The sequence below is a fragment of the Salminus brasiliensis genome, chromosome 1 (genome assembly GCF_030463535.1).
Source record: "Salminus brasiliensis chromosome 1, fSalBra1.hap2, whole genome shotgun sequence".
NCBI classification, from domain to species: Eukaryota; Metazoa; Chordata; class Actinopteri; order Characiformes; family Bryconidae; genus Salminus; species Salminus brasiliensis.
In genome coordinates, this window is record NC_132878.1 from 88121854 (window position 1) to 88134005 (window position 12152).

Here is a 12152-nt window from a genome sequence, read left to right on the forward strand (position 1 = left end):
TGCAGTCCTGCTGATACTGTTAGGTTCCCATTTTGTGCTACGAATAGAGCCATAGAACTGTCCAGCTGTTCAGCCAGAGACATAATAAATGAAGAGACTGGCTACTGGTTGAAATAAATGTGTCCAGCATGGTGTCCCTCCCTTAGTGCGCTTTTGTCTTGTTTTAGTAGAAATTACTGCTTGGTGGCATTACAAATACAGCCGCCGAGTGAACAGGCTTGTCTACATGCACAGCTGATTGGTTCAGCCTTTGAATTGTTGTGAACACCTCAGCGGACTGATACAATTTAAGTGCTGTTTTCACAAACATCTGTATGGTTAGAACACTTCTCAACCAGTCAGATTTTGAGGTCAGAACTAACTGCTGTATAAAACCGAACAACTGTGTGAAATGCTCAGCACGTTGTCTTTCCTCTGTTAAACCTGTTCTCTCTCTTTTATCCCCTCTGTTCTTCAGGATATTCTGTGGCGGTTGGGGAATTTACTGGTGACTCTCAGCAAGGTGAAAATTCCATTTGTCTTTGTCCACCCTCTCTCTCACACACACACACACACACACACACACACACACACACACACACACATCTCAGACAAGCCTCTTCTCAATAATAGACATAGTTTACTATTTGCATTTTCTCTAAATGGAATATTGTAGCACGGCCACACTACTGGCTATCTGTACTTCTGTCCACTTTACACTTTACATCTTATGCCTGTTTTTCTAAGCCCCTTTGATTCAGTGCCTCTAGACTGATTTCACTAAATTCTAAATTCACTAAATTAGTTCTACTAACAATATCTCACTGTACTTGTAGAGTAATAATAGAGAGTAGAGGAATAACTGTATCTTAGATCTGTCTCTAAGTGGTCGAACGGACTAAGGCACTGGCACAATTCGCAGGTTCTAATCGCAGGGCATCGGCTAGCCGATTCATCAGAGTTGGGTACTCGTTGCTTTCCTGGTTGCCTTGTGAGTTTGCATCAACGGCAGTGCCAAAAGAGGCTGCAGCTGGTTAAATGTGTATTGGAGGAGGCATGTGTCACCTCACCCTCCCAGTGTCAGAAGCATTACATGTGATGGGGGTGGGGTGGGGTGATGGGTAAAATATATAAAAAAAAGAATGTTGGATCTTGAATGGGAATCATTTTAAATGTAAAGCTTTTCCAACTTGTAACAGTTACTAGTGTATTTGTGGGGGTGGAGCCTGTATAGGACAGAAGACTTAACTGGGGCCTTGTTTTGAAATGTGCTTCATTTTAGATGAAGTCCCAAAGGGGAGTTTGATGCTGGCGTGTGTAAAAAAACGCCATGCGGTTTCTTACTGACAGCTGACTTGAGTGGTGGGAAATGAGCTCTTGAGGAAAACAATATATATACATATATTCCCTCAGTCACTGAGGCTAGTGGGCTAATCAAATGATGCAGTTATTTGAAGCTGCCCCCATTCCTCTGCTTGACTGTGTGTGGTAGTAATGGGGGGCTTTATTGACTGTGTTGGACTTTGATCATGCTGCTCAGCCTCAGCCCTAAATTACAGAGCAGGCTAAGCTTTCTGTCAGTGAAACCCAGCCTCTGCTCACCACACATCTGTCTGCTCTCTCGCCCTCAGTCTCTCTCTTGCTCTCTCTCTCTCTCTCTCTCTCTCTCTCTCTCTCTCTCTCTCTCTCTCTCTCTCTCTCTCTCTGTGTCTCCATATCTGTCCCTCTCACGCTGACACATACAAAACACAAGCTTATGGGTTTTCCCAGGCTTATCTCTCTCCAGTCTCTCCGGTCTGTCTTTTTGTCTTTCTTTTGCAGTGTCTGCCAGTCTTTATGTTTACTTCTCTTACATTTACCCCCCCTCTCTTCTTTCATTAAATTTATTATTTACTTCATCTCTTCTTTCTTTCTTTTGTCTGTTTTCTTCTTTTTTCTTTCTTCTTTTCTTCTTTTTCTATTTTATTATTTTTTCTTTTTTCATTTTTCAGTATTCCTTCTTTCTCTATTTTACTTTTTCTTTCTTCTTTTGTTGTGTCTGCACATCTCTCCTGCCTCATGTTCACTTTCAATTACTCTTTGTCATTTCTTCCTTCCTTTCTTTCTTTCTTTCTTTCTTTCTTTCATAGTATATTTGAAGTCCACAGATTGTGGGTCTGGTAGAGATTTGGAGACTAGAGGACAGAAAACAGCTCTGTTAATGCTGTGTTTATGGCCTTGTTTGTGGTGTGTTGTGGTGTGTGTAGTGTGGTATGGGGGGCTGTAGTAGGGGGTAGGAGAACAGGTTAAGGTATGGGCTAGTGTTTCTGGATTAAAGCCTTTTGGGCACTGCAGGTGTTTTAAAGGGCTTTGACTTTAATTACATTTCCCAGAACATAAAGTGTAGTCCTATCCCAACAACACAGCCAGAACAGGTGATGCAGATTAGCACATGTGGAAATGTTGTAGAAATATTGCACTTTGCTGGCCCTGCCTCTGGTAACTTAACCATCTCATCACATTATCTTACATTACGCTTTCTGCTATTGAAGTCACAGCACAGTGATTTATGCCGTAAGCAAACATGGCTGCAGCAATTTTCAGTTTTTACAATATTGTGACTGTACATTTATGGTGGAATGGAAAAAAATAATATAAAAAATACAAAGATACACTATGCACATGTCTTTACTCTGGAGGGAAGGCTTTCTACTACATTTTGGAGCATTGCTGTGATGATTTGATTGCATTCATTAGGAAGATCAGCATGTTAGATGATGACCACCCAACCTCATGGAGCACCAACCATCATTCCAGAGCAAATAGTTCCACTGCTCCACAGCTCAATACTGGGGGCTTTATACCCCTCTAGCCCATGTCTGATATTAGGCATGGTGCCAATAGGTTCATGTTTTTTGCTCCAGTGAGCCCTATTGCCTTTCTCAACAGGGACTAGACAAGCTGCATTTGCACGTCTGTGTCAGCAACAGGTGCAACGCAAAGAGCTGAATGCATTCATTAGGATGGATGTCCACAAACATTTAGACATTTTTGGGGTTATTTAAATCTGTCAATTCCAGTGAATGCAAAAATCAGAAGTCCTGAAGTGTCATCATTGAATTAAAGTGCCTTTTGAGTCTTACTGGGTGGGACTGTCCACCACACATCACATCCCCGTCAATGCACTCATCCATCAGACAACAGTCTTTTAACCCATTTTACTCTCTCACTCCATCTCCCCCTGTCTGTCTCTGTCTCTGTCTCTCTCTCTTAAATATTTATGTCCAAGTGAATGACATGGTGCTGATAGAGGCCAACTCTCTAAAGCTCACCATCCTCACCTCACTGTTTACTCCCAGATAACACAGATAACGGGTCGATGTGTGTGTATGTCATTCAGAAAAAGAAGCAAACTTCAGCTTAACACACCAATACACAGAATCTCTCACCAGACAGGAAGCCTTTATGTTTTTGTTAGTATTCTCCTCTCAGACACAGAGTCAGTTTCGTCAAGCAATAATAACCACCAGTGTATGAAGCTACTGGCATGTGTAAACTTCTCAAGAGTGTGTATATGTGCCTGTCTGTGTGTGTATTTGTATATCTATATATCTAATGTTTTACTGTTTGAATCCTCAGAGCTGGTGGCAGGGGTACCCCGTGGCGCGCAGAACTTTGGTTATGTAAGTACTCTTCACTTAAACAAACTGCACCACACTACACTACTCTGTGCCTCACTCTGTGCGTGTGTGTGGTTGGTTGGGGGATGGGGTTGGGGTCAGGGGTCGGGGTTGAAGCCGAAGGAAAAGGGCAGATGTGGTTAAGGTGTGGAGTGAAAGAGGAAGTGTGACCCCAAAGAATCCAGCAACGCCTCCTAGAGAACAATAGAAAACCTTTCGGCTGTAATATACGATTCTGCGGATGTCTGGTCTTTTATCAACAGGGATTAGGTAAGGGGTAGTTTGGCAAAAAAAAAAAAAAAAATTATAATGATGCATCACTGACACCAGATGCAGTCCATCAGCCAAGAGATGTTTGCTATCTGACATGTGCTTCTTTAGTTTACAACAGGAGATGCTAGGCTAATGTTGCTAGCAAAGATCTGTTTGATTCACAAATCTATTAAATATCTGCATAAATAGTTCCGTTTTTATTTTATCTAAATTTTCAAGCTAAAATTGTCATGGTTCACAGTTCATCATAACATTTTCTAAACCATATTGATTTGCCTCTCCCAGACACAGTAAAGATCGTTTTACAGAGATGAGATCTCAAAAAAAAAAAAAAAAAATATATATATATATATATATATATATATATATATATATATATTATAAATATATATATATATATATTTGTATATTTACACTGTATGTCTAAATGTCTGTGAACACCTCTTGTAATAGGCCCAGGCGTGGGCTACACAGGTATAAGTCCTCACAGCATTGAGTTGGAGGGACCAAAGGAACTGTATTAATACTAGATAATGAATATATGTACTATTTATATATTATTATTTTTTGTCAGAAACCACATAAACAAGTTTATATAGTTAGTTCACAACCTGACACAGTTTGAGGTGAGATGTGTAGATGCAGTTACTGTGATACTTGTAGGTGGAATTTAATATAACATCAGTTATCTCTTGCCCATGCCTGGCATTAGGCCTGGTGCCAATAGATCCATGTTTATCTAGTCTAGAGAGTGCTATTCTGTTGCTAAAACTACATTAGCCTTGTAGCTCCAGCGCAAAATTTGAATGCCAAACATGTCTTGGCTGATTGACAATGATTAAAGTGCTTAAATGTGCACATTTTATTTGCTGTAATATTCCTTATATTAAAGACAAAAGTGCATAAGTGGTATGAAAAGTCTCATGGATGTGTATGTGTTTGTATATGGGCCTGCATACTTGTCTAGGTGAATGCCCCTGTTTCACCTCATCTGGATGCTATTTTAGATGTTATGAAGGAATCCCAGTCTGGACTGTACTATCTGGGGTTTTGGGGTGAGGGGGTTGGGGGGGGTGGCGTCCCGGTCTGGCTCTGATTTAGGCTCAACCAGTTGGAAGGGGGGGTTCGTATTAAAGCTGTGGCATGTTTCTTTCTGCCGTAATAATTTTGTGCAATGTTAATGTCAGACTGGGTTTGATTTAATATCTTAGTGAGAAATGCCACACAAAGCTTCAATAATGCAGCTCTGGCAGTAATTATTATAGTACTAAGACTCTGACAAGGGGAGAATTACTCTGCCTTGGCAAGAATTGCACTGGTGCGGTCATATTTGCATGCCTGTATTACCATAACTCTTCAACACATGTAGATCTGTCATATGGCTGAAAAGTTTCATGTTTGACTTAATCAGAGTTATTTTTTTTAGGTTGCTGTGATAAACTCAACAAATCTGACATTCATTCAGAATTTTACTGGAGAACAGGTCAGTTTTATAACAACATAATGATGCAAATGTAGGCTTTTGCTCTTCCTCACTGTTACACTTTTTTACTGGATCAGATATGGATTTTGTACAATGTGTACACTGGCCACTTTGTTAGAAACACCAGCCTGATATATACACTTACTGGCTTTACTGGAAACATGTACCTTGTACTTCCAATCACTGGTCACTTTATTAGAAACTCTAGCCCTCTGCTCTCACTCGCTGGACACTTAATTAGAAACACTTGCCTTGTACGTCTATTTCCTGGCCACCTTATTAGAAACAGCCTCATACTTCCACTCACTGACCTCTTTATTAGAGCATATACCTTGCACTTCCACTCACTTGCCACTTTATTAGAAACACCTGCCTTGTACATCCTCTCACTGGCCACTTTATTGGAAACACCAGCCTTGTATATCCACTAACTGGCCACTTCATTAGAAACACCTACCTTGTATATCCACTAACTGGTCACTTTATTAGAAACACTTACCTCGTATATCCTCTCACTGTAAACTTTATTAGAAACACCTCCACAGGTCCACTGTGTAGATGTACAGTTCTAGACCAACAACTTCAGCAATTCCAGTCTGACCACAGGGCCTGGTGTCGACCAGATATTATTAGGGTGGTGGATAGTTCTCAGCACAGCAGGAACTCTAACATGGTAGTTTGCTTGGTAATGATAGGTAACTGACCACTGATAAAGTGCTAAAGGAGGCTAAAACAAACTGTAGGTGAAGAAGTGGCCTACAGTCAGTGTTTAATCAGTGTACTCTGTACAGCAGAGTGGACCAACAAAGCAGGAGTTTCTAATAAAGTGAAATATAAGTTTCCTCCTGAACTATTTGTATGATATTAATCAACTGATGAAGATGTTTAGAGAACAGTATCCATTGTGTTGTGGAATTCAATATACATCCATGACATTGAATTAGGTGGATTTCTTTTGGTCTTTTTGGTATTCATATCTGTCAACACATATGGTCCCATATGGTTTCAACCAATGTTTGTAATTGGCAAAGATTAGATTGCTGTTGACACAAGCTTGTTTCTTATAGATGGCTTCATATTTTGGATACACTGTGGCAGTGACAGACCTCAATGGAGACGGGTAAGTAGTTGTCGCACATGCATGATATGTTCACAATTAGACAGGGGACGTCACGCTTTGGACCCTAGCGAAACCAGATCCTCTTATTTGTCTGATTTTGCTATGATTTATTTGTTGAATCAAAGTTCGTATGATGGTTTGATTACTAGGCGTATGTGTACTTGGATATAAGCTGCAGGTTTGGACACATTTGTGACTCTCGGATCTTTACTGGTTTTGTTATTCTGATATCTGGTTTGTCCACAGGTGAGGTGCTTTTCCACCAGGCAGTGCAGTGCAGTACAGTATGGGTTTCAGTAGGTAAAGGATAGGGGTTTAGTTGGCACCACAATACAAGGGGTTACCAACATTAGCGTGGGTACTTGTCTGTACCAGTCGGGCAGTGGAAATGGTACAAGATTGAGGCATCATGGCTTCAAAAGTGTGTCCGCGCTGGCTAAAACGTTTGTGTTTTTGATTCAGCCATTGAGAGACGGAGTGCTTAGTAGAACAACCTTTTGCTGTTATGACCTGCTGAAAACGAGACACATAGCCAGACACCATCTTATGGCAGCGTTCCTTGGGAATCTTAACCCATGGGCAATGGCCTCCAGTTCACTTATATTCCTGGGTTTGTGCGCTGCAACTACCCTCTTTAAATCCCACCAAAGATTTTCTGTGGGTTTCAAGTCAGGCAACTGGATTGACCACTTCAGAATCTTCCAGGACTTCTTCTGAAACCAAGCCTTGGTGGACTTTAAGGTATGCATGGGATCAATGTCCTTTTGGAAGGTTCAGTGACGCCCAATCTTCAGCTTCCTCACAGAAGACATGATACTTCCTGATACTTGACTGAATTCATCTTGCCATCCACAAGTTGCAGGTGTCCAGTGCCAGAGGACGCAAAGCATTGAGCCACCACCATGATTCACTGTAGGCAGGGTGTTCTTTTTAGCACATGCTTTATTCGTCTTCCTTCAGACATACTGCTGATGTTTCTGTTTTGCTTTATCGCTCCAAAGAGAAGATTGGAGCTGGCTTTACTTGTGCTTTTGGGCCCGTAGAGATATACAGGCATGGAGAACCTTAACGGAACAGGGGTTGAATCATTCTAAAACTACAGTCGTCATTAAATGCATCATTTTGTGTTGAATTTGGAGCACTTGTTATGTTAGTTGCATTGAGATATTTCAATTGCTCTTGTTTGATTGGTGTATTCAAACTAAATTCAACTAAACGTTTGTTGAATATGCTAATACACCTAATTTGCAGAAGGGGTTGAATAATTTCAATAGCATCTGTGTGTATGTTTGAGTGAAATGGCCCTATATGGGGTCTCACTCTGTTGAGTCTGTGGCTCTGTCTCTGGTCTTTCTGGACAAACAGACTGATTGCCCTGTGGTCTCTCTGATCATAGCTGGAAATGTTCCGTGGTAATGTTTGAGTTTACGATGTGTGTATCATTAACTGCAGCCCTCTGTTTACACCATAATACACACACTGCATACCCAACAGCACACAATGGCAAACACCAAAGCCACTGGGGACAGAAAGCCAAGCAGATGAACTAACAGTGGCTTTACTGTAGCTTTGAGTGTGTGCCAGTGGAGAGCGCTACATCGTATTATCGTAACAATAGCGAAGAAATGGACGATTTGTGTGAAACCATGCAAAAGGAATCATACTCTAGATAGTAACTCATCTGTGGGTTTTCTTGTGTGATAAACTTTTAATCAGAGAGGAATGTTTATTTGGTTACTTGGTTGAATTGTAAGCCTAAAAACAGTCAGTCTGCATTACATCATTTCACTGTTTATAACACACACACACACACACACACACATAGTCTGAGATTTCTTTCTTTCAATCTTTCAGTCTGCTTCTTCTCTTTGCATGTTCTCCTCTTATCTCTTATCTTCTCTTCTCTCTTCATCTCTTCTCTCCTCATCTCTTCCCTCTTCATCTCTTCTCTCCTCATCTCTTCTTTCCTCTCCTCTCCGTGCAATCTCTTCTCTTCTCTCCTCATCTCTTCTCTCCTCATCTCTTCCCTCTTCATCTCTTCTCTCCTCATCTCTTCTCTCCTCTCCTCTCCGTGCAATCTCTTCTCTTCTCTCCTCATCTCTTCTCTTCTCTCTTCATCTCTTCTCTTCTCTTCTCTCCTCATCTCTTCTTTCCTCTTCTCTTCTCTTCTCTTCTCTTCTCTTCTCTTCTTTCCTCATCTCTTCTCTTCTCTCTTCTTCTCTCCTCATCTCTTCTCTTCTCTCCTCATCTCTTCTTTCCTCTTCTCTTCTCTTCTCTTCTCTTCTCTTCTCTTCTCTTCTCTTCTCTTCTCTTCTCTTCTCTCCTCATCTCTTCTCTCCTCTTCTCTCCTCATCTCTCCTCCTCTCTTCTCTCCTCTCCTCTCCGTGCAATCTCTTCTCTTCTCTCCTCATCTCTTCTCTTCTCTCTTCATCTCTTCTTTTCTCTTCTCTCCTCATCTCTTCTCTTCTCTTCTCTTCTCTTCTCTTCTCTTCTCTCCTCATCCCTTCTCTCCTCTAGTCTAATTCAATATATCATCTTTCTTTCTCTTTACTTCTGTTTCTCGACTCTTCTCTTCTGTTTCTCATTTCTTCTCTTTCTTCTCTTCACTTCTCCCTACTGGCTTCATTCATGAGGATCCTCACAGATTGTTTAGAGGTGCAGGAAAATTCCACTAATCCACTATAAATAATTCAGAGCTGTTTCTCAGCCTTTTCAGAATCTGATCTCCAATAGGACTTTATGTGAGCCATCAATCTCATAGGAGTTATGACTTTTAACATTCTGTGGCGAGGTCAGTGTGAGATTGGCTGACCAGACTGATGACGATTTGATGGCTTCATAGTGTTTTTATTTCACTTGTTATTCTATAGTGCTGATGTCCAGATAGGGCTGTTTCTCTTTTTCTATATCAGTCTTTCAGTCCCAGGAGTGACGTAATCTGGGACTCAACCTGTGTCTTGTAAAAGTGAAGGAAAGACTGGTCTGGTCGTGTGTGTGTGTGTGTGTGCTCTTCTGCTGACCTTTTCATGGAAAACCGAACATCTTGAAAACTGATGAAAATGTTTGGTAGTGTTCATCATTGCAGATATGCTGGATATAAATATCTATATGTGTGTGTGTGTGCGTTTAGGTTGGATGACGTTCTGGTGGGAGCTCCTCTGTATATGGACCGGGAGTTTGAGAGTAAGCCACGGGAGGTGGGCCGGGTTTATCTTTACCTGCAGGAGGACGCTCTCCTTTTTTCACCTGCCATCAAACTGACGGGTACACACCTGTTTGGACGCTACGGCAGCGCCATTGCTCCCCTCGGAGACGTCAACCAGGATGGCTACCTGGGTAAGTAACTTCAATAACTTCAATAAGGTCCGCTCAGACAGACCGAAGCACAAAAGTGAAGTGTAATGTGAAGCATAATATTAGTGAGAAGAATAATAGAAGAATTATAGAAGAAGAATAGAATTCTGATTCTAAAAAAATAAAGAAGAATAATTGTTTGATTATTCAATTGATTGAACCAACATGCATAGTGAAACTCAATGATCTAATTAGTTGATTAATTGAACTAATGTTCAAAGTGAAGCTCAATGATTTGGTTAGTTGATAAATTAAACTAATCTAGTGTGCCAAGTGACGTGCAATTATTAGATTAGTTGATTAATTAAACTAATGTTCAAAGTCAAGCTCAATGGTTTAATTGGTTGATTCATTGAACCACTGTGCAAAGTGAAACATCAGGGTTCCATTAGTCTCTAATGCACAAACTGAAGTGTAATTCGAATAGTCTATGAATTGAACCAGTGATGGTGTGAACGATATGGTAAAAATATTATATCACAATATTTGAAGAAATTTTCACGACGTACGATAATTATCACAGTATTTTGAAATAGACACAATGCATCAGTAGTGGCAGAACTGCTATTCAAATTATATCCCATGCTTAATACAGAGTTGTATTCAAAATATGCTGCACTTGATCCGACTAAACAGGACAATTACACTCTTTTTAATGAAATTGTGGTCAGTATTGTGTCAGCTGGTCAGTGTTCTTTAAGCACTGACGAACTCCATGATACGCTCCATGATAGAAAAGTGTTTTTTCTGTATCACGATAACAAAACTTCTCATAACACGAAAACTATTGTCATATTGGCCAGAGTGAAGTGTAATGGTTAAATGGCCGGTTTGCTGAACCATTATGCAAACATAATGGCCCCATGAGTTTATTAGTCAAGTAATAACTAATAGATTAATCACTTACAGAAATATGTTTTGTATAGCCCTGCTGTATGTGTGTGTGTGTGTGTTTCTGGAGTTTGTCAAAAGGCAATCCTTCTTTCTCCTCCTTCACATTTCCTCAATTTCTCAGGCTGTGTTTTGTCTTGGATGGAGAGGATATCCTATCCTCAGACCCCAAAGTGCTGAGAATCAAAAGCTCTTCAGCCAGTCAGGATTTAGGAGCTTAGCTAGTGACCCCACACCCCTGTCACTGGTTTCCTGTTGATGAGCTGTGATGTGTGTGCATGTGTTCGTGCTCTTGTTTTGATCTCTCAGTAGGGACCAACTTTCTTTTCAAAAACAGAGAAAAGTTCCTATAAATTAATGTTAGGCTTAATACGGTTTCTATTTGAACACAACCATTTTAGTCCTACAGTGGGTAAAAAAACTCAGAGATAGCAAGGAGATAGCAAGACACTCAGTTACAAAAAGTAGATAAATTAGCAGTATATATACACAATATAAATAATAAAAGTTAAAAACTCAAATAGTATGTATGTATGAGTGTGTGTATATACATGTGTATCAGTCTATTTTTACTCTGCAGATGCGTGAGAGACCTTCTGTCTTTGAGTCCTGAGTTTACATTCTTCAGCTCAGTTTGTTTTCTTATTTATTTTTCTCTGTCTGCTTGATTCACTCAGCCCGAGAGCTGTTCTCTCTGTCAGTGTGCCGTTCTCTGGGTCAGTGTCAGCTTATCTTTAGGCCATGCTAGGCCAAAGAAACACTACTGGTTAAGAACCAATGAGAAATCCTTAGCCTAAAGCCCTTCACACACCGGTCAGAATTTATTGGTGCAGTAAATGAATTTGAACCAAGCACATCACTATTTTATTTACTATTATTATTTAAGTTTATGAACTAACTCAGCCAATCATACTAGTTTGTAGCATTAGCATGGTGACGACCAAAATGATGGATCGGCTGTGTCCCAGCCACTAAGCAGACGGCAACTTTTTCACAAACATAAGAAGGGTTTGTCTTGTGGAGGGCTCCAAAAGCAGGAAAAACTGAGCTAAAGCAGCATTATGGGAGAATTGGCATTTCTTGCTCCTTGACTCCCCCTACAGTCAGGAAGAGTAATTCGTGCTTTGAGCCGCCACTAAAGGACGCGCTTTTCAAATGCATTTCTGGACAAGCTCAGAGATACAGAACCGCCACTGAAAGTGAAGGAAGCATGTGGACTGAGGTGGAAGAATAAATGTACTGGATGTTACACAGATATGACTTGCATTACGCAGCATTACAAAGTTCTCACAAGCGCCCTGCGTTTGGAGCTGTTATTTTAAAGTAAAATGCAACATAGTGTTGCTTTAACAGAGCTCTCTGTTCTCATTGCGTCCCAAAACTTCTATGAAAT

The 12152-nt window shown here is 40.6% G+C and overlaps 1 protein-coding gene across 1 annotated transcript in view; it reads left to right on the forward strand.

The window, feature by feature from the left end:
• Positions 1-12152, forward strand: part of itga8 (integrin, alpha 8) — a 113230-nt gene that overhangs the window by 28692 nt on the left and 72386 nt on the right. The window contains exons 8-12 of the mRNA XM_072692262.1: positions 458-502; positions 3598-3641; positions 5338-5394; positions 6462-6514; positions 9645-9850. Of these exons, the coding sequence (XP_072548363.1) occupies positions 458-502; positions 3598-3641; positions 5338-5394; positions 6462-6514; positions 9645-9850 (405 nt within the window). The remainder of the gene's footprint in view (positions 1-457; positions 503-3597; positions 3642-5337; positions 5395-6461; positions 6515-9644; positions 9851-12152) is intronic.